Source organism: Haliaeetus leucocephalus, unplaced genomic scaffold (genome assembly GCF_000737465.1).
Source record: "Haliaeetus leucocephalus isolate CR32 unplaced genomic scaffold, Haliaeetus_leucocephalus-4.0 Scaffold1, whole genome shotgun sequence".
NCBI classification, from domain to species: Eukaryota; Metazoa; Chordata; class Aves; order Accipitriformes; family Accipitridae; genus Haliaeetus; species Haliaeetus leucocephalus.
The window spans coordinates 7,950,571-7,978,365 of record NW_010972437.1 but is presented as its reverse complement, the minus strand read 5'-3'; the positions used below and the strand labels follow the sequence as shown (position 1 = coordinate 7,978,365).

Here is a 27,795-nt window from a genome sequence, read left to right as displayed (position 1 = left end):
CTGTTTCAAGCAGAGGTATATCAATGTGCCTTTTGAGATTTCAGTTATTGAGAACTCAAACAGAACTTATCTGCATTTTATACTTTTAGTTCTGACTTGAATCCCACTGGGAACTTCCTACCAATGTTTGGTACATTTTAAATCAGAAGACTTTTTTCTGAATTATACCATTACTACACCATCACTGTTTGGAAAAACTGATAACGTTTCTCTGCCACACTGAATGCAGAAATACTGCTGCTTTTTTGGTGATTTTCTGAATAGAAAGACAGTTTGAATATCTACTCAGACTTCAAAATGTAACAGTGTGAAAACTACTTTTACTGTAATTATAGAACTTAAATACACATTAGTAAATGATATTTTGGGGGTTGTATTTGGTTATTTTTTCCTCTCCAAGTCCTGATTATTCCTGAAGTAGAAGGACAAGAGAAAAATGTGCTGATTAGAGATCAGGAAAAATCTGCACAAGGTTTAAGCTTTTGGAGAAAGACTGAAGCTGAAGGAAGAACTAGAAACAGCAGCACTGCACAGAATGCTTTTTTTTTTTCAGGTTCAGGTGGCTTCCAATTACAAAGCTATAAAACAGAGACTGCACCTCGAAGTCAAGGCAACCTGAGCAAGAGATACTGCAGCTTTTTTTCTGTGAACATATGGTATCACTGCTCCTGATGGATGGAGGGTAATCTGGGAACAAAACAGACATTTGCTCCTTATGCAAATGTCCTTGCCTTTATGGGTAGCTGGAGATCTGCAAGAATCTTGGCACTTTTGCAGATTTAGATATTTTGTGATAAAGTCTTTGAAAAAGGGGCAAGGGAAGGCACTTTTCTAATACACATTTTTATTTGGAAAATCCAAAGCATATCGTAAGCAAACAACGTAAGAATGCACCGTTAATAACTCACGTTATTTTACTTTCTCTAATACCTGCTTTTGACAAAGTCACTTTACTAGAAGTACACCATAAATTGCTATTGAAAGTGTTGTTACAAACACTACAGATGTGCAAGATTTGAATTCTATAATCTGGCTCAGTATTAACAATTCAGCTGGAGTTTTAATAGTTTATTACAAGATGGATTGTTTTTCTTCTGTAATAAACAAACTCATTTGCTATAGCCTGTAAACAGAGACATTTCAGAGCTAAATCAGAGAGTTTAGTTTGTGGGGGTTTTTTTGTTGTTTTGGTTTTTTAAATCACAACTATATTGTGTGTCTTTCCAATATTGATGGTATTAAATTACAGTGAAAGGCTTTGATTTGTTGTGGGAGTTTTCTCCCCTAAATGGTGAATAATTCTTTCTTAAATTTGATACAGCTTCCATGAAAAAAATGCAACTATCATGGGTTAAACAAAGCACCCTGAAACTGGCATTAGCCCAGGCAAACACAGAAAGATATTTTTAAAATAAAGAATTGCCTCTCATCACTAGCTAGTGTCAATACATTTTTTATCAAATTATACAATAAGAGCCCTACAGAACCTTAAAACTTCCACCTGTGAAGTTATGAAGAAGATGAAAACCTATCCCATTAGTCTCTTAAAGAATCTGTGGGTCTCAAGTGGGAGCTCCTAAACAGTCACCAGGAAGTCCCTGAAGAGTTCCCAGTACTGCAACAACTGTAGTACCATCAGATGTGCTGCAATGCCAAGTGAAAACATCAACAAAATATTTTATTTCTTTAGGAAACAGATTTCCCAGAAGACTCTTCAGTCAGAATACAGTAAGCTACTTACTTTCAGTAGCTTCCAAAACACTTCCAAAAAAATAGCATCGATTTGTTTCATTTTTACAGATGCATTAGTCAATTATTGTCACTTTCCTAAATTTTACACTTCATCATGTAAAACTTCAGTAGTAAACATTTTCCAGCAATAATATTCGTATTTGTGTGTCTTAATTTCCACAGGCAAAATACTTTTCTAAGCTTCACTCAACCTTATGTATTGCCAATAGAAACAAGTCTGAAATAACATCAACCCCAATTAAATGCTTACCATTCAAAATTTCCTTTAGATGTCTAAACCATGAATGACAATGATCTTCACTTAAGTTATTTAAATGGATAGCACAGTCTGTTAGTTTATTCTCTTCTTTATGCAAGCATTTAAAAATTGTGATACCCAACAAAGTGCCACCTTTTTTCTGCCCTACAAAACGACGACGTTTCAGTTTTACTGAAAATACATCTTCCATTTCAATAATCTCTTCTTGAGCCTGTAAAACCATACTGGAATCACCTGTGGGGAAAAAAAAAAAAAAAGAGAAGGGTTATCAATATGATTAGGAGTAATATCTAAAAAAAATAGTTATGGCTTCATCTCCAGCTATACAAATAACATGATTTCAGAGAGGTTATTCAATCCCTTTTCTGATATTCAAAAAACCAAATAAAATTGTAGATTGTAAGAACAGTGAACCACTTTGCATTCAAAAAGCAAATTCTTCATTGTATATTCCTAAATCATAGCAATCATAGCAGTTGTATTCTCCTAAATCATAGATCAGAAAGTGTGCTATGACCCAAGCTGACCGTATGCTCAGTGTATTTTTTCATTTGATACAACTGCTGCCTTTTGTGTTTAGACTAGAGACATATCAGAAAATTGTTAAGCAAAAATAGAAAAAATAAACCAAAAGCGTGTCACCCATCTTGTCTTTAATTTTCAAGTTACGAATTTACTTTAGAAGACAAGTAAAAGAAAAACACAGTTTCAAAAGTTCTTGTGACAGTTCAAGACCCTCACCCCAGGGAAGATTTGTGTTAGGCTGGAACACTAAGCGAGGGTTTTCTTATCTCGGGGCTGTTACACACACGGACCCTGTGGCTGCAGACTCTATCACTTCAGTGACACTAGTTCCAAATGCCTTTTGGAGATATGTCAACTGAACCACTGTGGTACATCTGCTCTCTTGAGCTGTAAAACACCTGACTCCTCAAAAACAAAGTCAAATACACAGACTGAAGGCAAAATGTCATCGTTCCTGTAGGTGTCAGATACTCTGGACATGAAAAGAAAAGTTTCCCTGCTTTCTTTGTAATTACAGCAGATCCAATACACTAGACCAATAAAGGTCGCTTTGCAGCCCAAGGCAAGAAAAGCTAGAAACCAAGAAACCTTTTCCAAATCTAGCAACAGCTCAGTCAAGTGGTTTCTCAATAGCAAAAGCCATAATAGATTCTGTTTGATGAATGTTTGCTGCACGCTATACTGAAGTGCCAGGGAGAAGCTGCAAAAGTCTATTTTAACTGTCTTCCTGGGAAAGATGGACAGCACTGCAGGTTAGACAGCAAAAAACAAGTTATCACCTACTTCATTACACCACATGAAGCTGACGGCTTCAGAAAGTCATACTTTTTCAGAGCAGGAAGAAGCAGCCTGCATCAGTTCTGGTAACAGTTTGACACTAGCATTTCTCAACATCATTTCTTGAACCAGACTATGCAGTGATCATCCTTCTATCCAGAAATCCTGGAGGATTGCACCTTAGCAATGCTAACACAACTAAAGCTCAGGTCAGTATTACCTCTCTTGACAGTTCTCAACAAACCCATTCTTTCCTGTTCCATACCAAATAACCTACTGTAGATAGAACCATGACGTTATTATACTTCCCACATATTTTTCCAACTTGTTACATTTTACCATCTTAATTTCTCTGTATGTCAGCTACTAAGGTGTAAAATGGGTCTAAAATCATTCCATTCTTAGCAGGAATACTGTGACAAGCAAATCTGTGTGTGCACTGAGATAGTACGCAGGAAATTGTCTGTAGTGCAGATTTTCTGAAGTATGCAGCACAAACAGGAGGAAACTCACCAAACAATGAAAACAAAACAAAGCTCAAAGTACTGTAATGATTGCTGTAAAAGTATCTTCTATAAGATACATTGAATGAAACCAGGGGACTGCGGGGAAAAAAAAAAAATTGTATGATTCCTTTTGAACTGTAATTTTGCATAAATTCAAAGGGTGAGTGGACATTGTACAAGCAACCTTAATATTAACGTTACCAAATCAGAGATCTTGGTTTTTTCAAACTTTGTATTGCTCTTTTAAAACATTTGGGGGTAAACAGTCTTTGTAGGCCTTAAATTAAATGCTTAATTGTGATATCCTGAATCACTTACCTAGAACTACATAGTTTAATACTTTTATTTAAGACTTTCTTTAATTTTAAAAACAGCATTTTTAATAGGGTCTGCTTATCTTTTTCTAGAAAGTCTCGCTGTCAGACATACTGAAAATTTCAGCACGCAAACCTCAATGTTTTAGGAAAATGGTTAAACATAAAGAGATGTGAAATATAACAACTGTTCTGCAGCAATAACCGAGCTGCAGCATTTATTCCCCCAGACCAATACAAATATGCTAAATGTGTTTGCTTTTTAAATATTTTTAAACAAATAACATTTTGGATTAAACTGTTAGCTTTGTTGAGAATATCACAAATTCTGTTATGCTAATGTTATGCATATGCAACACAAATAAATTACAAACATTAGCTTATTTGTCCTGCACAAAGCAAGTGAAATGAAGGCCTGTTAAAATAAGTTTTATTCCCCCAGTAGCTTTCATAGAATAACATTTAGTCATAAGCCAGGTAAGGCTTGTTTTGTCTTTTCTTTTCATGCCACTATTGCAGCCAGATAGATTTTTATTTGCTTTTATATCTTCCTCTTACTCTGTATTTATCAAATTCTTGTGTTGCTCAGATGCACATCAAAACTTTTGAAAATTAAAATAATCCACTCCTACTAGGCAGCACCACACTTTCAAAAATAGTGTTTGACTCTAGTTGTTCTACTGGAATACATTTCCAGATACAGCTTGGAGAAACATATAAACTGCAGGAATACTGAATTGTACAAAAGCATCATCCTCAAGTTTTAAATTGCAGAGGAAATATTGAACTAGCTAGTAGGATTAGGACAGCCAACTTTTAATAAAGTTGAAAATAAATCTGCATAAAAGTCCCTAGGAATATTCTATAATTTTCATCTTCTATTTTTACTGAAAATAAGATCATTACAAATGCAGTAAAATTTTATAAAACAATTCAGATAAAGAAAATCTACGTCATGAGCTACATTTATAAAATATTTCTAGTATGTGATAACAACCAAGTTTACTTTAAAAATACAGTATACATTGGATTAGACACTTTTGTAAACTTCAAAAAAACCTATTGGTTTGTTAGTATCATATTGGTTATTGCTAGCTGTTTCAGGACATTAACTGTCCTCTCACATTACTTAGAAAGATATTGGGTACCATCTGTTCTTGCAAGAGATTTAAGTATACATCTATTAGATATCATGCTATTTATTTAATTCAGTACCCACTTCCCATTGTTGTATTTTCTGGGGGAAAAAAAGAAGTCAATTTAATTACAAGGAATAAAGATAATCTCTTCTATCAGGCTAGCCTGTCATCGTGAGAGCAGAGAGGGAACCTGTACAAAGTAGGTTACAGTTGTTAGGGAAGAGTAAAACTAACAGCACTTAGCATTTAACAAAGATCTAACAAAACCAGAATATATGGCACTTAAAAAAAAAATTACTATAAGCCAAGGGCTTGTCTAAATCAATCTCAGCACATCTGTCTGATGTAGAGCGTAAACAGGATTAGAGTTGGATTTATCTGCTTGACGCTAATTGTACTCACAGTTTCTGCACATGTCCACTTTTTTTTTCAACCCCAAATACAGCATGAAAAAAGCCTGCCTGGATATATGAATTTCTAGGAAGTTTTATGCCTCTATTTATCCTCTCGCTGACTTCAGGCAATGAGACTATCCTACATTTCTCCTATTTATGGTAGTCTAATCTCTTATTTAATAAAAACTTACATCTAAATATACTACACTGAGCTAAATCAAAGGATGAGGTACTAATACACTCAAATACAGTTTAATTGTAAATAGCAAACCAAATTTTAATTAGTTCAGAGTGTTAAACTAGGCTTTAAACAACTAGATTATCTCATGTTTACAGCAAAACTGATGAAAACATACACAAAGATAAAAGCAGTACTACTGAAAAATAGAACAGTTTGTAAAGAGAAGTGTGTTATTAAAATATAAACACCAACACTTCAAAACACAACACTTACTGGACTGTTTTCCTACCATAGAGGCCCAACATCTAGAAGTGGTATTTGAGGACTTAATTTCCATAACAAATATCTGGAGTACATGGAAAACGGTAGAAAATACACACAAAATGTGACTGTATAATTCAAGTAGGAGAACTGGACACGAAGGAAAATGTGTTCTATTCCCTTGGTCCTAAATTCTTCCTATGACCTTTGGCAAGACACCTAGCCCCACTTAACTACATTTAATAGATAAATCTCTTTCACATTTTAGGTTCTCTGTCCCATTACGCTCTCAAAGTTTACCTCATTAATAGATGACTGCTATAGTTGACTGCAGTGTAACATAACAGAAATAATTAGAAATAAAAATCATCAAAGACTATACCAAGGAAAAGAGAGTGATCGACAATAGTTATCACAGAACGTTTACAGATCATCCTACACTGTATGAACACCATTTTCAAAATAACCATTCAAGATATACAATAAAATATAACTTTATTAATATAAAACCAAAAAGGAAATAAATATAATAAAAAATGAAATTAGTATTGACAATATGTCTACAAATTTAGGCTTAGGAATACTTAAAATTAATATGATAAAGTCTAATGCATATAAAACAGCAACTATTAACTCATTAACTATTAAGCCCATTTTACCCTTACTGTAGTCTGCAAAGCACAATAAGTAGTACGCAACAGATTCATAAATCCTCTACAGTTTTCAGCTACGGCTTTGATTAAGAAGGACTGGCAATGAAAAATGTAAAGGAGCAAGTACGCTCATTCTTGCCAGAAGAGCTGAGAATCACTGTATAGCTCGTCAGGCTAGTTAACATTGATTTAAAGACTCTAAACACAAGACAGAAAAGCTATTTTCAGAACATCTGAATTTTCAAGGTTTTTTTAATTTCAAGACAGGTCATGCAACACCTTTGGCAAAATTTGATACTATGCCTCTTACTCTTCTGCAAGCAGAGCAAGTAGAATTGCACTTTCTGCTTGCCAAGAGTATCAAACAGTAAGCTGAGGAGAAGAAGGTACACCAAGGGCCAGGTCGGGGAGGGGCTGTTTTTTCTTTGAAGATTACCTTTACACTACTCTAGTCCTTTTAAGTGGTGTTGTAAGAGAAGCATGACACAACCAAGGCCCTAGTCTAGAAAAACGTTTCTCAGAATGTGTGCAATGACCTCCTTGGGAACAGCAAGGACTTCAGAAAGTACTACAAAGTACTGAAGAGATGTATCTCAGTTCCTCTAGAGCTGGAGAGTAAAAGCAGGGTGTAACTACTAACTTCATGTTTTAATGGCAGCTATTCACTTGCACCAACAGCTGTATTCCTTTAGGGCAGAAAACTGAGCTTAAAAACATCTGACAGGAAAACAACCAATTTTCATTCTCCTTCTCCAAAGAATCTGAGGATGAAGTGATGTATTTCGCCAAGCCAATGCAATACATTGCTGCTAATCCCTCTACCAATACAGACACCTATCCTCACTCACCTGCCCTGACTGTGTACAGCCCTGCCCTTTTCCTTATGTCTGGCACTTGGCAAAACCTAGCTGAGTCAATTCAACTCCCTAAAGTAACATAGATCCACTTTGTTTGTTTATTTTTTTGTTTTGCTGGCTTAGTCTTCTGACAAGTTGTTTAATACAATCAGTTCAACACAAGTCCTACAAAACTAGAGCTGCTTCAAAGTGGTAAGAAACTACACAGCAGGGGAGAGGGAAGGACTGGGACCGTCTCCTTTCATCAGCAGGAAGTCAACATGGTTTGAGCCAATCTGCTGTGCATTTTCACCTCCAATTGCTAACTCCCAAAAGATCACACAAACACAAAGCAACAAGAGTCAGCGACAACTGGGAAAGATGCACAATTGTTTCTCTTAATTTTTAGAACTCTACTTACATCTTATCAATTAAAAAAAATCATAAATCTCAGAATAAAACTCCACTTCACAAACATATAATGGCACATTAAGTTAGTTTCACTGGGTAGGAAGTTACACACTATTTTAATACAGCAGTAAAAGGCATTACTCACTATCCTGGCTTAGAGAAGTCATCTTATTTTAAAATACTATCATATATAGCTATCTCTAAAAATAAGATTATTATGAAGAATAATTGAGATATTAAAAAATAATATTCTTGAACAAATCTGTACTTCAGGCTTCAATTTTTCAACTCAGTCCCAGACAAAAAAACAAACAAACAAACAAACCAGTAATTTTCCCATGCAAATCCCAGATCATGGGATAAAGTCTTATATTAGATAACAGAAATTACATTATTTTATTTCTCTGTTTAGTAATTCTTATAAAGAATTTTTTAAAAGACAAAATGTGATAAGTACAAGAACATAAACTTGGCTTTAGTGGCATTGTGCAAGTTTCAATACATTCTACAACACGTGAAAGGTTTTTTCATTCTTTGCTCGGGGTATTTCTTAAAAATTTTACTACCTTCACAGCATGGGTAAACACATCTAAAACTGCAGCCTCCAACCTTTCATCCACCCCTCTCGTTTCTCTCCTTGTTTCAAATGGCTCTTTCCCCCAAGACCGCTTGACCAGCTGATTCCAATCCCTGTTCTCCACCATATCTTTCAAAAACTAATCCTCGTTCTTCTGAACATCCTCATCAAACCAAGGGCTGTTGCAGATACATGCCCCTGTGCCCAGCATCATTTCATCACAGCAACTGCAGGAAGAGCAGCTTCAGGGGACATTTGGTGTAGTCCTTTAAGTCCTGAGTTGGACCACACTCAAGGACTTAAAATTTGGTTAAGTTTCACTACACCTTTAAAAGATGGCAATAGGCAAATTTCTGACAACCACTGCCAAACTGCCTAGATCTGGCTGAACCAAAATGAAAAATGACACTGGCAACTGGCAGAGCAAACATTGGAACAGTTTGGTTAATCCCATACCATAAGGGCAGAGTTTAGTACAGTTCGGAGGTCATCTTTGCTGGAGCTGACTCCCCCTGGAGAGGAGCCAGACCTGGGGACTTCCCCTCTGAGTGTGACCAGACCTCAGGAGTAACACTTGCACCCAGCATCCTGGGTCTCCGTGATGCCCAGCAGGCCATGGACAAGGCCCTTCTTCTTGTAATGAGGCTCATTAGACATCTGTCCATCAAGCTTTCATTAGTGCCTTGTCCCATCTCTGTCTTAGAGCAGTGAAGTACCTTGCTTATTAATTACAGCCTAATGGCAGAACTTGTCAGAAAAACATACGGAAACTGCTAGTTTGAAAAGAAGCCCAATAGATTCTTGAATAAATACCTCCATGGAAAAGTGTGATTAAAGCTAAGCACAAGGCCTAATGCTGTTCCAAACAAGAAGCTTCACCTTAAGGAGAGTTTCCTCTTCCTCCTCCAAGAAAGAATTTGAGGGAGATGATGAAATTCAAAAATAACCCACCTAACAAGAAGATCTACTGGGAATAATGCTATACCGAACAACAATGCTAGCTGAAAGGAAGCAAGGCAGACAGCGAGTGACTGTGAGCCTGAAGCATTTGAGAGGATGCATGCAGCAGAGACTTTGCTTTTTAATAGTTACATTTTCTCATTAACACCACACCAAGAAAGATGTCACTGAAATAAATTTACTATAGAAAGCTCTACATTTTATGTTAAGAGCATGGCCCACATACTGCCTAATTGCATAATATGATTGGAAAAGTAGCAGCAAACCTTTTATTAAGTGCCTGAAACATTGGGGCTTTTCATGTAGTAAGGGAAAGGAATTATGTAACAAACTTCAGCCTAACAACAGGGTAACAAACATCACCGATTTCCATCATTTTGTAAAACCTCTGCAAACACAAGCATCAGATTAAATGACTAGTCTTACATAGACCAACAATACAACCATCATATAATAGAATTCATTTAAAGACAGAGATTTCTGAAATAAAACAGAAGGCTGGGATCTAATGGCTTACATGATTTAATACAATGGGCTAGCAGAGCTGAAAGATACTAAAGAATCCCGAAAGAGGAAACATGAGCTTAATTTTATATTCCTTCAAAAAAATCTCACACATACACACTGTTTTGTACCTACTAATTTATGACATATTTCTGTCATTTCAGAAAATAAGGGGAAGTGAGGAATCAAATAGCCTCTTATGGCCACATGACATCGCCAAGTTTGATTAACTACAAGTTAATAATTAGTTCTACTTGGACTCTTACTGGCAGGAGATTTGCTTCAGCCTCAAGTACAGATTTACAAACCATCCATACTGCTACATATAAGTGTCTCACTTTCAGGGAACTCAACATGCCTCAAATATCTGAATTTTGGTCTTTTCTGAAAAACATTTTCAAGCATTTTCTTCAGGAAGAAAGAACAGACGCATCCCATTCTAAACGCAGGACAATTTCCTTCCATAAGCTACTGGTAATTCATGCTTCTAGGTATTGAAGCACAGCCATCAGTTGCTAGATAAACTCATCCATGAACTTCTCATTGATCAACAGCTACATGTTTGGCTTTATCCTCATTGACCTTTGGTCTGGGTTTTTTAGGAGCTTTCTTCATAAACTCAGCTGTCCTTTGTATCATTCTATCTGCACCTTCTACACTAACCCAAGGGTAAGAGATGATGACAGCACCACCAAAGTCCTCTGGCAAGTATAAAACCCTTCCCTCACCCCAATGCTCTTCAGCTCAGTTGCTACATAGGAATAGGAAGAATGTAAGCTATACCACTTTGCCTGCAGGGATGAATGTACACCACACTTGTAACAGACTTAAAAGCAACAAAAAAAACCCACAGAATTTTGTTAGATGATCTTTATAATATATGTGGGGTTTTTCCCCGTTCCTCTTAGGGGAACTGTTCATATTTTTCTAACTTTGTAAAATATTTTGGCATATTAAAAATATACTTTATACTACATGATATATGTATACTACAAAAATTACTTAGAACACAACGCAAAATTTAAGGTATACTTAGTCAATTGTGCAGTATACAAATTAGCCCTTCATATAAAGAGAAAGCTTACAAAATGCAATACTCCAGAAGCTTTCTGGTATTACAATTATTGTTACTGTATGTAATTGACTACATTTGCAGTGATGCATAATCCTGTGATTGAGGAAATTACATTCTCAGACTTTCACCAATTTTAAAATTTTGTTTGTAGCTTAACACTATGACAAAGCCCTCACGAAAGATTTGATACCAATATGATGTGACACAACTGAACCAAACCTTAATTTCACTCACAGTAAGAAATCACAGGATTAAGTAACACTGTGCAGTCTTTTAGAAAAGTTTATTGCTTCCAGATGGATGCAAGTTTCCTTTCAGCACTGATTGTACCTTCTGTACACAGGGTGCCAATGTTACTATAAATACAGACAAAAGCAGTTATAAAGATAAATTATTAAAATATTGACATAAACAGGCTCATACAATACTGCCTCTATCCACAAAGTAAAGACAACTACATTAGAGTGATGCGAGTATCACAAATGTTCAATATAAAACCATGTACACCCTTTTTAGAAATTACAGCCTGTATATGAACAAGCACAAATTTACAAGGTATCCATAAAATGACTTCTAATTCAAACTGCGTGCTCTTTGCCCCATGTTGTGTTGTGCCATGTGTTTCACTGCATGGTGCATACTACCAAGATGTCCACCTGTGCCCATGTATCTGCACAGCAAGCTAAGTATATGCTTACTTCATTTAGCAGCAGAACTGTTGAATACACACTGCAATACGCTTACTTTGAAAGAAAACTAAAATTGTAAATAAATGTCTTCAATTTAAATTTCAAACCATGTACATAAGATAGTGATAAAGTGTATCAACAGCTCTACAGTATGTTTTCCAGAAAAAAATTCTGGGGAATATCTGATTAGACTATAAGAAACTTATATATAATGCTATTTTGGAAATCAAAATATACTCAAAAATTATCAGGTAAAGCCAGTACTTTGAGTTGTTTTAATATTTTATGTTGTTATACAGTTCAGGAATTATAAGAACAAATGCTAATGAGTCATTTAAAACACATTATTTGAAATTTTCATGAGATTCTCAAAAATTGAAAATCTTCATCTTGCTTTTGATTTGTGTAATAACTAGTGCATAAAATAGAATTAGTTAATGCATTTTAAAGAACATACAGGATCCATAAAATGCTCTGTGAATAAAATTTCAGCATTAAGTACCATGAAATTCAAAATTAACTATTGGCATAGAAATAATTTTCACTTTTACAGCAAACTACATTGGTATACTAAGTTACATACAGAAACCTACTTATCTTCTGACAGGCATATCAACTGCTTCAAAACTGAGCTACTCGTCAAAAAACCACCAACAAAAAAAAACCACCCCCAAATTTTCCATGATGTATGCTTTGCATCCTTGCATGCACCAATAGGCTCAAACAAGCAGTCTTCTATCTATTTTAAACAAATTCCTTGACATCTTCCATCTACTCCTCTTAACTCCAGTATGGTAACTGTAGCTACACACCACATTTACATATCTATTCCTAATCCTAGTACAAAGAAGTACTAAAATCAAGCAGAAAGACTACTGATGAACATACAAAAAAAAAAAAAAACAATTTCAGATGAGTTTTCACTGTTGGAGAAACGCATGTCAGATAACAAAGATACAATTCAAACCTCTCATACTACACATGAATTTTTACTCCCCCAAACTTTTAAATGCTAGCATTACACCAAATGGACGTATGTGTAGAGGGATTACCACTATCAGGTTGAATTAAATATTTTACTTGCAGGTCCTAAGAATTTTACTCACAGCATAAAGGTCCTGCATATGGTTGCAGGATCAGGCAGGACTTCATATTCAAAGCACCCATACAGCAACTAACAGAGATGCATCTTCAGACTCTCAAACAGGCACACACACAGAATGTGCATTATTGTTACTATTCTACCTAAATTTTCCTCTGTCACAATATTAAACTTACCTTGCTCATTTAAAAGTAAATTTAACAAATCTGAGTTTCTACACATGCCCAGCCACATATTACAAATCAGGCAATAATCTTTCATTTAGCCTTAAAGTGAACCAATGCGAGAAAATTATCATCACCTGTGTTCAAGGATTAATTACTATAGATACTTTGGCACACATCTTTAAGCTGTTGACATAATGAACGGATGTTTTACATTGAGGGTCATCTTCTACCCTGTGAACATCAGCAATCTTCTGAAAGAGATTTATGGAAAAATACCAGCTAAGCATATTGAAGCTGCACTTTTTCCTAATCTTGAGGTTGATGAAAACAGTTACTCTTCTGGAATGGTTTGTAATGGTTTCACACTCATATCCTATACAATACAATAGCTATGGTATTTGGAATTTAACTTCCCTTCGCCACAATAAAAATAAAAAAACCCAAGACTATAGTAATTATAAACATACGCATGAGCAGTATTTTCAAAGCACTCATGGCTAAGAAATACAGGTTTCCTATACAGTCTGCTACTGTATTGTAATTCTTAACAACGCTTAATAAAATTAGCCTCTTGATGTTTTGTGAAACAAAGAACACACATTCTTTAAACCATATTGATCCACCAATAAAAATAAGCACCTTGCAAATGGAAGGCTAGGCAAACTGAAGTTCAAATTCTACCAAGAAAGCTTGGTTAGTAGTGCCAATACAAATGGAGTTAGAGACTAGTGATGTGTGTGCTTTTACATAAAATACCATTTAACTGGTTTCTGGTACGTAAGACCAGCAATACCAGGTCAGAGCAAAAGTCCATCTGTCCCAGTATCTTATGTCAAACCATAGCCGTAAGCAGATGCTAAAAGAAGAGAAGGAATAAAGCAAGCATTTATTCTATTTTCCACTAATACTTTTCCACTCCCCACCTGTTTTCATTTGGGACACCCTGAACTGACTGCAGTTTCTACACATTTAACAGCACTCGCACAAGGCCTTCCATCTCCAGCTGAATCCACAAAATCTTTTAGCGTTAACAATATCCTTTGGAAGTAATTTTTGCAGTTGTCTTACTTGCTGCATGATTATTCCTTTTGTTTTGAGCCTGGCTCTTCTTAGCCTTATTAGATGCACTATATTTCTTATGTTGAAAGATAGAAAGCCATTGCCATCTACTTTCTCCAGGCCCCATCTCAGCTGCCTCCCTTTCAGACCAAAAAGTGCCGGCCTAGTCCATCACTCTCATCCATGAGCCACTCCTTACCTTTAATCATTGTCACCCCCTGAACCTTCTCCACTCCCACATCATCTTTTTTGAGAACACCAGAACTTCACACAGTATTCAAGATATGGTTAAATAACCGTTGGTTTATAGATCGTACAAGCATCTGGTTTAGTCTCTGTTTATGTTCTAATGATCCTTAACATAATAATCACAACAACTATTTAAGTGACAGATGACATTTTCCACATAATAATCCTATGATCATATTCATTAGGAATGGTCTAGCTACAGCTTCTGATCAGGATCCCAAGTTGATGGCATTCAAATACAAGATCAATACATTACACTATGCTTACTTATATCAACTCTTGGGCTCACTGTCCCATTGCCTAATCAAATCCGTAAAACGGACATGTCTCTGAAGCTGTGCTGTAGGACATAACTGACAATCTCAAAATGCTTTTCCATTCTATTTTAACAGTCCCCAAACAAACAAATTCAACATTTCTGCTTTTCTGTCCCAGCATTCTCCCATGCCATTTTTTCTCTCCCATACTCCTTCCAGACCACATTGTTAATATACCAAAGGCACTATGAACTTTTCAGCCAGCTTTCACTCCATGAATTAGACAAAGAAAACAAACATTAGAAACATAAAACAAAGATAAACATATTTAAGAACAGCCTTCTTTTCACTGGAAGGTCATTTTATTGGTCTGCTCCTGCATACAAACTAATATTGCTAAACTGTTAAACTTGCAAATGTAAAGATGTAGCTGCTTTAAGCAAAACAAGGAAGCATATATGTATAAATTACATTTTAAGTTCAGTACTGAATTTCTGTGTGTACTTTCCACAAATGGTTTCCATAAAATAAGTGAGACCTAGGGACAAAATTTCAAAAACACCACCTGCTTGTTTCCATCATATTTTAAATAATTAACTCCTCAACAAATGTAAGTGCAAAATAAAAAACCCCTATTTCATTTTTGTTTGTACTACAGTTAAAAAAAAAAAAAAAGAAAACTACAAACATTTATCAGGTACTCTCTTCTGCTAAGCATTGTTTTCTAAAGCAACCATAGTTATTACTACTCCTCCGTCACAAAAGATCTATGAACAAAAAAGGATCTGGAGGATATTCGTAGTCACAGCCTTGTTTAATGAGTGTGTTGCAGTCAAGTGACCAAGAAACATTACATTTCACATGAAATAACCAGAAGCATTCATTTTCCTTTAATAAAAATAATACCAAGTCAAAAATAGATATCTGTATATGATCTTCTCCCTATTATTGTAACATAGCAATATATTTAGGTTTACCCTGGAACGTGTCAGCTGCAGAATTTACTAAATGAAACCATTCAAACTTTGTTCAAAGTTTGACGTCAACATGAGTTACCACCATCTATAGCCATCTAACAGTGTATTATTCACTGGTGCTATGATAATTTTGATCCCTAACTAATTACTTCACCCCCAGTTACACTACACAGATGTGACAGAGCAGGCCTTTGGGAAGCCCAAAACCATCCAAGTATGAAATCTTTCAGTACCTTTCTTGACAGACCTGTTTGGCGAGTCTCCAAAAGGCCCTGCAACAAACAGTGTACCAGGGAGAGGACTTGGAAAGGAGCAATCTCATTTTGAACCATCTTCAGAACAGTCAACAGATCAGCCAGGCAAAGATGTGCTGTTTTCACACAGAAAGCCAGCAAGTTATCTCGAAATTTTTCCTATTTCCTTTTAGCAATTTATTTACAAGAATTTTCACTTAAGTTAGAATAACATAGGCTTTTTTAAAAGCCATTTTCCTACAACATTATTTTTAAGTGAGAATACTTATTCTATTTCTACTATACTGTACTAAAACAATAAAGAAAAATATAAATACAAAGATAATTTTTAAGCATCTGTCAAATAGGGGATTTTAATAGAACGATGAGCATTTAATTACTCAAACTCAGAACAGTATCTGCAAAACAGCATTATATTTAGTCACAAGAATTTAGTGTTGTTACCCTTAACTTGATCATTTGTATGCCAAATTTTGTTTTTCCAAGACTGTCTGCACTGTGTAAAGATGTGTTTCCAGGATACACATAATTGTGCAGTACATAACATCTGTTGCTTTGCATTTTCTGAGCTTCGGAAAGCATCCTTTCCTATATTCACTTGAGTGTAGGGACTGACAGAAGAGATATATTGTCACAGTTCAAATAAACTGACAACTACGGCAACTACTCCACACTGAAAAGCATCTAAGTAACTATCATCTTTCATAGCCTAAATAGACAAAAGCCAGGAAATTCAGAGTTCAGCATTGAATTCTGTTCATGAACTGACCATTTGTTTAAAATTGCAACACACAGGCAAGAAACAGCCACATGCTAGATTAGAGAACTGTGAGGTAAACCAAGTTACTGTACGGGGTTTTTGTCAGAGTTTTAATGTATTCCTACATCTACAACTAAATAAGAAGCCAGGGAGGGAGGTAGTTGCACAGATCTTAAACATAAGAAGTAGAATTTTCATTCATCAAATCTCTGACAGAAAGGGTACCTTACGTCAAGGCTAACATGAAAACTCAGACCTACTTTTTTTTTTTTAAACACCTTCTATCTCCTTTAAAAAAAAATAAATATATACATATTTATCTGCCTCTATTACCACTGACAGACCATGAGAGAAAACAGCAGCTTCCATACTGCTAGTAAGGAAACCTAATCATTCCTTGTAAAATAAAGCCAATGGTAGGCCTGAAAAACAATTTTTAATTCTTATACAAGTTATCCTGGGATCCTTTGAGTAATTTGTGATTCACTCTGGCTTCTGAGCTCCAATTTTACAAAAATCAAGCGTTGTGGTTTACACGTATTCTACATGCTTTGGCTTACAATCATATTACAAAACCTCCAAATTAAGTGTGCCTTGAAGCATTCTCTTGGTTTTGCAACTTAAGGGCTTACGTATTTATTGCATCAATCTCAAAGTTGCTAAGAGCTATGATGTCATTACTAGATATAAATAAAGAGATTGACGTGAGTTTTGTGCTGTGTTTTTGTTTTCTTTAATCTCTAACATTCATAAAATAACAGTCAATATTTGGCATTTACAATAGACACTATGCTGACATATCTTACAATATTCAGCTAGGATGACAAATATAAATCACACACATAAAAAAATTCTTTTAATCAAATACCCACTTATCAAAGAATAAACTGAGAATATTCTTCAGTCTTAAAAAGAAACAAACTAGGAAAATTTGGGGAAGGAATAAAATCAGAAGCACCCTCTCAATCTCTACAAAAGCATTTGAAAACACTCCCACTTACGAGCATGATAAAGATGCAAATACAACTTAAGGCTTCAAACAAATGCACTCATTGCTGAGCACCAAACTCATTCCTAAAAGATAAACTGTGCTTATACTATTCTACACCATAAACGAGCCACTTCTGATAACTGTACCCGAACAATGGGGATTGGGATGTTGTGCGAAACACAGCTTATTGATTCTTCTCCAAAGAGTAGCTGGTAATATTGGTAATTCTAGTATCACAAAACTTCCAGGTTTGTGGGACATTTCTTGTTGCTCCACTGAATTTACGTTGGGGGGGGGGATTATGACTCCATGAGGAAATGCAATAGGAAAACTGTTACCTTGAGACCTTACAGGAAGCAAAATGTTCTCATTCAATAGTGCATTTTTAATCTGCATACTTTGATAATAACAAAATACATATTCATAAAGAAATTTAGGTTCAACCAAGAAAGCCACAAATGCATTTTAAAGTAATAAACTGGTTTTTTCCTTTAGCAGCATTGTCACTGAAGAATATGAAGTCAATTACTTTTAACTTCAAAATCACCTTTGGAATTAATACAGTTTGTAGTAAAAAGGTATAACCAGATGTCAGTGCCTATCAATAAATGAAGCTAAAGAAATACCAGAAGCCTAATTATTTTTTCAAAATACTAAGTCTCATGCATGCTTAAATACACATTTAACTTTTAAAACCATGAACAGTATTATGTGAAAGTAACTACTATCTCTATACAAGCATAAATCATACGTTGGAAACAAAATAATTAGCCACTTTTCCAAATTACAAAAAATCAACACAACATTTTTTCCTGCAGAGGGCCACAGCAAAACAGTTTGCTAGTAAAACCTGAAGTCTTACAAAAGGGATTTCTGTGTTCAGTCAGAGTGCAGAAATAGGAAATACCAATGTCTTCAACTCTTCATCATAACTACATAAAAGCCAGTTATCCAGATAACATCTACATGCGAAAGAGACATTATAATATGTCTTGGTAATTCACCCAAGAGGAGGGGTTTCCAACACACTAAGAACCCATTTTTGGTTGCATTTACAGGGTCATGACTTCCCTGCCGGTTGTGGTGCCACACACACAACTGAATTTCAGTTGTGCTTGCATTTTCACTTATTCAGTTACACTTAAAGATGTGATCCTAAACTGGTATCACTGTCCAAAGGATATCATCTACACTTCAACTAAAGGGGGAAGGGTTCCTAAATGGCAAGAAGGAGTTCCAGAACTTCTTCCCTAGTGAAATAGTTTGAGAAATACCATCCTTACACTTAGTCTGCAGACGCAAATATTTTTAAGACCACCTAAACAGTTGGAAGGATGAAGTTCTGGTCACTTATTTCAAGTTAGTGGTTTAAAAAGAAATTATTATTAAATTGTATTTTAAAAGGTTAATTTATTAACTTTACACTTGCACTCAACTCCGCAGTATGTCAGAGAATGGCGAAACACAATTAACTCAAAAAATTGTCAGTTAATGTCTATGAGACAGGAATCAATTTAGAAAAGGATCTTAGTATAATGAAATTCTATAGCAGTCCCAGTAGCAAATGACAAAAAGGTCAAATTTTGAAAGGAAACAGCAGATACCACCACAAAACTAGCAGATGTTCCTAAAGGATCATCTGTACAAAAACATAAGCATATGTGAGCGAAATCCAACACTATCACGAAATCAGTTGGTGTCTAACATAATAGCAGTTCCTTATGGCAATATGGTAATACACGTATCAGATACTCAACACGTTATGGTTTTTTGTCTGCGCATACTGTTACAGCGTAAGTCATAAAAACCAGGACCACTGATTTCCTTGAAAGGAAAACATTAGTTCCACGACCCACTAAAGTTAAGGTACACAAAGACTACTCAATTCTTCAGGTTTATGTTCTCAGATTTTCAGCCATTTAGACTTTTTCATAAACTGTATAAGAAGGATAAATGTATTTTTTGAGTACTATGTGTACTGAAGTAAAAACTTCCTTCTAAAGGTAGTGCATAATATAGTTGGATATACCTAAATGAAATAGCAAACAAAAAGGGATTCCTTCTATCCAATACCTATTTGCTTGGGTTTTGCATAATTGCAACAACATCTACTATTTACCTGCTGCTTTTGTAACATACATAGTTAACAAAACAGATATCTACTATGAAAGCAAAATTGTTTATCGAAGTTTTGTTTATTTTGACTCCAACAAGAGCAGATGACAGACTTTCCTGCTTTATTTTTATTTCTATTTTATTACTGTAAAATAAAGATAGAAATGCCTTAATCTGAGCATGTCTTTTGCCAAGATGCAAAATAAGAAAATGCAAAAGAACATCATATTCTGAATTCTAACCCATTTATTACCATGAACAGTTACAACTATGGAAACAAGCTTATATGGATTTACTACAGCAGAAGACCCCATTAGGCACCATGATCCCCACAACTATCCCACACAAGGTGCTACAGAACCACATCCTACGCACAGTCCAAGGAGAGAAACACCCACAGACAAAGAAAGTAGGCAGCAGTCTCAGACTGAGTAGCCAAGCTATTAATCAGATTTTGTATTTGTTTCGTGTAGACATTACAAAAAAAAAAATTAGGAAAGGATTTCAGGAATTATGTAGCTTCTTGAATGTTTACAGAGCACTGCTTCTAAATGTAAGAGATTGCCTGAAGGAAACCACATGTTTTTCAATAAATTACACTCGAAAGTCAAAAAATTTGGCAACGTTTGATGCAACAGAAAAGACACAAAGATGCATAGTGGAAGGATACAAATTCAGGGATGATATGTTAAAATGACAACCAAGAAAAGATTACAACAGCATCTAGAATATAAAAGAGAGGTAACAAAAAAAAAAAAACCAAACATGTTTCTCAAAGGCTGAAGAACAGGACAACTCAGAAACTGAGATACAAGATTTATGCTTAGATAAGGGATTTGACTGCATACTGTTTTTAATTATTTAAAAAGAACATTAATTTACACTGAGGAAGGGACTCAGCCCTACAACAGTATCATGGACATGAAAGTAGCACTAGCATGGACATCAAAGATTGGTTAGTATACCAACTGTATTTTTAATATATACTTTTGGATTCTTTCTATCATTCTATATAAGCAAGACCATCAATTTACTCTTACACACCTTTGCACAGAAAGCATAGTCAAAAGAGTTGGCAATTATTCTGTGAACAGGAAAGTTATGGAAGTTTGATAACTTTAATTTTTTTTTAAATGAATTTGCATTGTACCTCTCTTTACCTCACCAACTTATCACGTCTCCTCTGACTTTCCCGTGATTTCCCTACCCTGTATCAAGCATACCTCATGCGCTATAGCACTGCCCCACGTGTCTTCCTGTCTGCCCAGCAACAGCTTCAGTTTCCCCTCTGTTCACTAATATTCCTCTCCACGGCACCCACAAATCCCTCTCACGCCCATATGGCACTTCACCAAAACCCTTACACTCCCTTAATGTATCCGCTCACCCCCACCACAGTATTCTCAATTTCTCCTTGATTCCAACCTATCTTTCTTCAACTGGCCTGCTCAGCAGCCAAAAACCAGCACCAGCTACATCTGGCTTGTTCCTGGTGTGCCAACTGCCTGATGATGCATAATACACCAAGCACCCAGCCAGCCGCTGTCCCTCGCTCGCCAGGCAGGTGGAGGAGATGAATAAAGCAGACGTCACCTTATCTATAACAACAGTAGACAGCAAGGCCTAATTATTACATAGTGCAACAGGAGAAACTAGGAAAAAACAACCAACAAAACAACCACAAAAGCAAAACCCATCACCTTTAGGAAAGTCTAAAACTTGCCGGTTTATGGCGTACAACAGCTTTAAGATAAACACAAACCACAACATCACCAATTGAAATAGTTTTGCATTAAAAGGAAAAGGCCATGAAGAAGAGTTATTACTCTGTGTGAAAGCTAAATAAGTCCTGCTATTTCAAATTCATGTACCATCAGAATCCAACTCACTAACACTTGTGCAGCTTAACATGGACGTGAACCCAAACACACCCAAATACAATTTACAAGACCTAGCATAGAAACTTATTTTCTGGAACAAAGATTTAAATACCTGATCTCTCTCTCTGGAGGTAGAGAATTAAAGTATATACAAAAGCTGCTATTGGATGCCCAGTGTATGTTAATCCCTTTCAACATAAGCAGAGAGCTGCATAAACATGTGAAAAACAAGAAAAACACCAGAAAGCATGAAACAATGTATATTGTTCCATAGACACGTAGCCACGAACTAATCTGCTGACAAAGGATAAAAGACATGCAGAGAATCAAGACACTACATCTAGAAGTTGTCTCAAATAAATAAATTTTAAGAGACATTTAATCAGTATACTTTATTTCATTAAATATGTTTAATTTTTCACAAAAAGTTATAAATTAATAATTTATTTTGCAGTTTCATGCAGCATTTACCTAAAAGACATTAATTTTATGGACTTCCTTGAAAAAGATTTGAGTGTCTTACAAGTTCAGACACCACGGGATTGTTTAAAACTGAATGCTTTCTCCCTCCAATTTACTTCTTAATGCCATATATTAATGCGATAGACGTACCTCTCACTCTCAGTTAAACTTTATATTATTTTTTTTATGTCTCTTCCTTAAAAACAGTTTTCCTATTTGGACAGTAGATAAGCCACTTAGAGAAATTATGTTCTCTCCACATCAGCAGTAGCATGAAAAGCTTTGAATTTGACCAACATGGAACTTCAGTAATTCACATTTTGTAACAGCCAGTTCCCATTTCCATTATTCCTCACTGACCGATAGACTGACAGATGTCTTACTTTAGAGATCCCAAACAGACTATTGGTATCTATTTCAGCCACATCTGTTCCTAAATAGCCTTGGCAGCAGGCCACTATGCACTCAGAATTAATTTTAAATCTTTTATTGCTAACTCTTTCATTGTTGCAATACAGCAGTGATTTTTTTTCCTTATTGCTGCACTTATGTAGTGTATTTATAAATCTACATTTTAGAAGAATATCAACAAGAACTATAGTATACTATCTAGAAGTATAGTATACTTAAACAACATGTTGATCTTTTTTACTTCATTATAAAAATAGATATTCAATAATAGATTAGCCGCTGGATTGTTCCAGAGATCTTACTTTCTTATTGCTCAATTACTGTAGAATATTATGTTCAATTACTTATATCTAAAAAGCAAGTTTCATCTAAATTATTATCGAAATACTCAGTCCAGGCTACATGCTGTCAGCCTGAGAGAACAACTTCATATACCCTTCAGTCAAGTAAACCACACACACAAGAAACTACACTTTGAAAGTTTTTTATAATGATCAAAAGCCTCTGGACTTCACATACCAGTAAAACACTGAGCAAGTGCCAGTCTTGTCCCATTTCCTATCTGACAGAAATCTGCTGAAAAATTGCAATTCTTGTAAATCAGGAAATTCTATGGCAATCTTTAAAAAGATGCTGAAGGCTTCGAAGAAATATCAGGATTAAAGTTCTCATTCAGCAGCAAAAACCAAGCCACATTGGAAGAACAGCGTACGACAACTGAACTGACACTATTTGTACTGTAACTGTTCTAATATGCAAACGATTCCCACATACACTGCTGCTATTCCCCTAAATTTCATCAGCTTTTAAACTTTAGCCACACCAAAAAAAAAAAAAAATCCATTCTGAGCATTTGTTCTTAAATGTAAGTAATTTTTTTTTTTCCACTATTCAGTCATTTGTATTATCTTCTGGGAACATCCAAAAACCACATATAATATTCAAACCTGTACTTAAGGCAGCTTTTTCTGCTATGATTTTGAAGCAGCATCCAAAATGAGAAGCTCTACAGTTTAAAGTTGGATTATTAATACAGAGAGAGAAGTCTTGTTTTTTCTTAGTTTCTGTGATTATATTTATAGCATAGGAAAGCCACATAGAAAGAAGTTAGAGAAAAAAACTAGTAGCTACTGTGAGCTCTACTTCTCATCGCAATGCCCACTGCATTGTTAAAAGCAAGCAACCAGCTATGGGTCAGAGGGTATCTGGCTCTGCTGAGAAGAAAAGGCTCAGCCGAGCTGCATAGCCATGCTGTAATTGCAGCGTTACGGAGGGGGCAGCCGAGCCATGCCTCGCGCTGCCCACATTCCCACTTGACACATTCGCTCCCTCAGGCTCCACATCCAGTTGCCTGCCCAGGCCTTACTTCTGCCCAAAGCTTTGTTATAATAGAGAACACATAAAACTCATACTGGGTCATGCTTATTTAAGAGGGGAGAAGAGGTTGCTGGGGAGCTTACTATAAGGTCTGGAGAGTGAACAGCAAAGGAAGCCATCAAAAGCACAGGTAGCCAAAAAGCTCTAGGAGACAGAAGCTGCAGAAATTAGAGAGAGAGTAAAAAAGGAAGTTTGCCTCATAATCACACTGCCAAAAGCTCCACAGAAACAGTGCCATGGCGCAGAACTATGCATACATGAGCGTGACCTGATCAAGTCCAGGCACAGCAGATGTTACCTGCTTAGGAACTTTAAGCTGGAGCCTTGAGTTCTATTTAGAAGCTGAAGGAGCCAAGGCTGCACGAGCTACAACATTTAAGAACATATGATGGGAACTGCAGAAATGCAGATGACAAATGATGACTTCAACAAGACAGGAATACTTTTAGGGAACTATTGGGGATGGGAGGTTAGGGGAAAGGGGAGAAAGCAACTACCTGCTAGTTCTCTGATTTGACAGACTGGAGTGACTGCCATAGAAGAAAAGTCTTTTACTAAAATAGGAAGAATTACTACATACAAGTCCAAGCAGGAGACTTTTAGCATCAGTGGCAAATTGCAAAGACCTGACCTGACCTCTTAGAGCCTAAGGCAAACTACATTATAAAGATGGAGAAAGCATGCTTAAGCCAAATCTCAGTGGAATAGACTTGTCCAGACAGCCATTGACCATCTCCTGTACCTGCTGACAGCTTGACCCGAGCACTGCACTGCTGTACGTCTGTCACACCAAATGAGACCGTAACACAGACAGCTCATCCCAGCACCAGTACGGGTCCCACTTTTGCAACACCCCAGGGCAATTGCTACGGGGATCCACAAATGCAGGAGAGAAAAAACATTCAAGCTCCAAAATCTGTATTTGACCTCTCCACCTGCAGAGGTTAAAACCATCCTGACCCACTCTATCTGAGATGGAAGGAAAAACAGACAAGACTTTTGCTGGATTCATCCCTGCAAGGGCAACGAGCCCTACATGGTGAAATTTTCAGCTCCTGCTCAGCTTGTCTGCAGTCACAGGCGGGCACACGTAGAGCCACGCTGGCCCAAAGGAAGGAGTCACAAGCATTCTTCTGAACACTGCTCAGGTAGACAGTTGTGTTCCCATCACAACAGGGCTAGAAGGATAGAATGGTCTCAGAAACAACCTAATAATTTCCTTTTAAGAGTATTTCATTCTCAAAGAGAGCCTGGAACAGCCACAGATGACTTAGCAGTGGCATCTATACCGACAGAGGAACTGAAACCCCCTTTATCTTTAATGTCAGTACTTGACATAAAAGAATTTGGAAATCCTATAGTAAAAACTCATAGCCTACCACAGACTTCAGGACTGGAAGATACCACTTCCTTTTCCACTGAAGCTAGTAAAGAAGTAGGACATTAAGAGCTTCTCAGAAACAAAACTATTCAGCAGGTCAATGCTACATAGTACAAAACTGAATTGTCAGAGACAGAGTAAGTACTGGCATATATTTAATATATGTGCAGTAAAAGCCCAAATCCTGATATAATTGACACCAACTTGTCCGTGCTGCTTTCCATAAGACTCCTGAAGTTCTGCCATCTGCAATATGCCTGACTTTAAGCACCGTGTACTTTGTTACCTCTCAGGAGCGAAGACAGAAAAGCTCCCAATGTCTGCATGAGTAATCTAAGGATGAAAAGATCTTATACAAAGTAGCAACTTAAGAGGGTGGATTTTTCCTAGGAAAAAAAAAAAAACAACAAACAAAAAACCCAGAATATATTCCCATCCCTGGAAGCATGGAGCAATACACAGCAAAATTCATTCTTCCTGAGTGTACCTTAAAATCCTTCAATGGTGACAATTAAAAGACAATCGTAGACCCTAGTTCCTGATATATGGCAATTCAAGCTATGTTAAAGTAGCCAGAACATAAAGTGACAATCAAATTAGAGCACTGCGCACAGAACTAAGTAATTACTAAAACACACTTCAGATCACGTACGCAGAGACCTGTAGTTAATCCCAAAGGGAATGAAGCGAGGCTACAGCATTGTGTAATGGCGTTACTAAGGCACTCGGACTGGCTCCACAAGAAGGACTATACACACGTGAGCGTGGCCCTCATCAGAACTCAACGGTCCTGCTGAAAAGCAGGTATCTAAGTCCAAGCACAACACTGCATTAACATAGTTACACTATTGAGAGGATAAGAGTCAATAGCTGTGCATCACACCATATTAGTTTGATTTCAGTAGCTCTGGTATCCTGTCGTGGTTTAACCCCAGCCAGCAACTAAGCACCACGCAGCCGCTCACTCACTCCCCCCCATCCAGTGGGAGGGGGGAGAAAATCAGGAAAAGAACTAAAACTCCTGGGTTGAGATAAGAACGATTTAATAGAACAGAAAAGAAGAAACTAATAATGATAACGCTAATAAAATGACAACAGTAGTAATAAAAGGATTGAAATGTACAAATGATGCGCAGGGCAATTGCTCACCACCTGCCGACCGACACCCAGCCAGTCCCCGAGCGGCGAATCCCTGCCCCCCACTTCCCAGTTCCTAAACTGGATGGGACGTCACATGGTATGGAATACACCGTTGGCCAGTTTGGGTCAGGTGCCCTGGCTGGGCATGAGAAGCTGAAAAATCCTTGACTATAGTCTAAACACTACTGAGCAACAACTGAAAACATCAGTGTTATCAACATTCTTCACATACTGAACTCAAAACATAGCACTGTACCAGCTACTAGGAAGACAGCTAACTACATCCCAGCTGAAACCAGGACATATCCCAACATGGTTACATGAAATGAAGCATAACAGCTTCAGCTGTGAGCATCTGAGTATTTCTCTGCAGCAGCAGCAGCAGCGCTGGAATCACAGGCTTCCACACCACTCCAGCCTCTGCAGCATACAGACTACCTTGAAGAGAAACAGATGATCATAACATGGAAAAACTGGTATGTGGAAGAAACTTTGTTTCTCTGTATGCGGAGTTTATGGCTGTTGGATCTTACTGATATGAGGTTTTAAGTTCTGTCCAAAATTACACTAAAATAAACCTTGTATTTCAGGCCTCGACAAGCTAACTGTGCCATACAAGAAGGCAACCGTGCTATCTGGAAACTCTGCATTCCTGAACGCAACTGATTTCTCCTTCACATAAGCAGTGGGAGGTCACAGCAGTAAACAAGCACTTTTAAGAGTGCGTGTGTAGTTTTGAAAGTAAGTTTACGATTCCACAGTTTCTTGGAGAAAAAAGACTATTTGGATAAGTTTCAGGAGCATTCCTTTTCTTCTAAAACTTTTGTGTATAGTTTGTTTCACTTGATCAAATCCTTTATAACAGCACTTTCTCACAGCACGCTGCTTTATCGGAGAAGCCCAGGGCAAAGACAACCTGCCACAGAAGCCTCATCACAAAACTCAGGCACGTCTCACAAAACCATACCCACCTGTACGCGCTCCAGTTTATGTACCTGTCAAAGAGAGTAAGCCGAGAAAAGCTGACGCAGCAGAAACAAAATCAAAGCCTCTCACTGTTCTGCCTGGGGCTAAGAAGCCATAAAACACCATCTCTTACATTTCGTCCTTTTCGTGTCACCGGCCGAGAAGTAAAGTCTCTTCCCGAGGAAGAGCCGGTTCAGACGCGAGACGCTCATTGTGTTATGACCAATTTGTTGGTTTGCTGTTTTTTTTAATCGCCAGCATAACCTTGAAGGGAGGAGACACGCCTGACAGCACCGACTTGAACCAGTTTACTGTAATCCGGTTTTAAGGCGACTCCCCACCGCCCTGCCCGGAGAGGCCCAGCCCCAGCTGCCCTTTCCCTCGCAGCGCCGCGGGAAGGCCAGCCGGCCCCGGGCGGCCCCGCCGCCCGCTC

The 27,795-nt window shown here is 36.8% G+C and overlaps 1 protein-coding gene across 1 annotated transcript in view; it reads right to left on the bottom strand.

The window, feature by feature from the left end:
• Nucleotides 1–27,574, bottom strand: part of CERKL (ceramide kinase-like) — a 60,616-nt gene extending 33,042 nt beyond the window's left edge. The window contains exons 1-2 of the mRNA XM_010569276.1: nucleotides 27,496–27,574; nucleotides 2,003–2,245 (exon numbers count right to left, since the gene is read on the bottom strand). Coding sequence (XP_010567578.1) covers nucleotides 2,003–2,245; nucleotides 27,496–27,574 — 322 coding nt within the window. The remainder of the gene's footprint in view (nucleotides 1–2,002; nucleotides 2,246–27,495) is intronic.
• Between the last annotated feature and the right edge of the window lie 221 nt (nucleotides 27,575–27,795).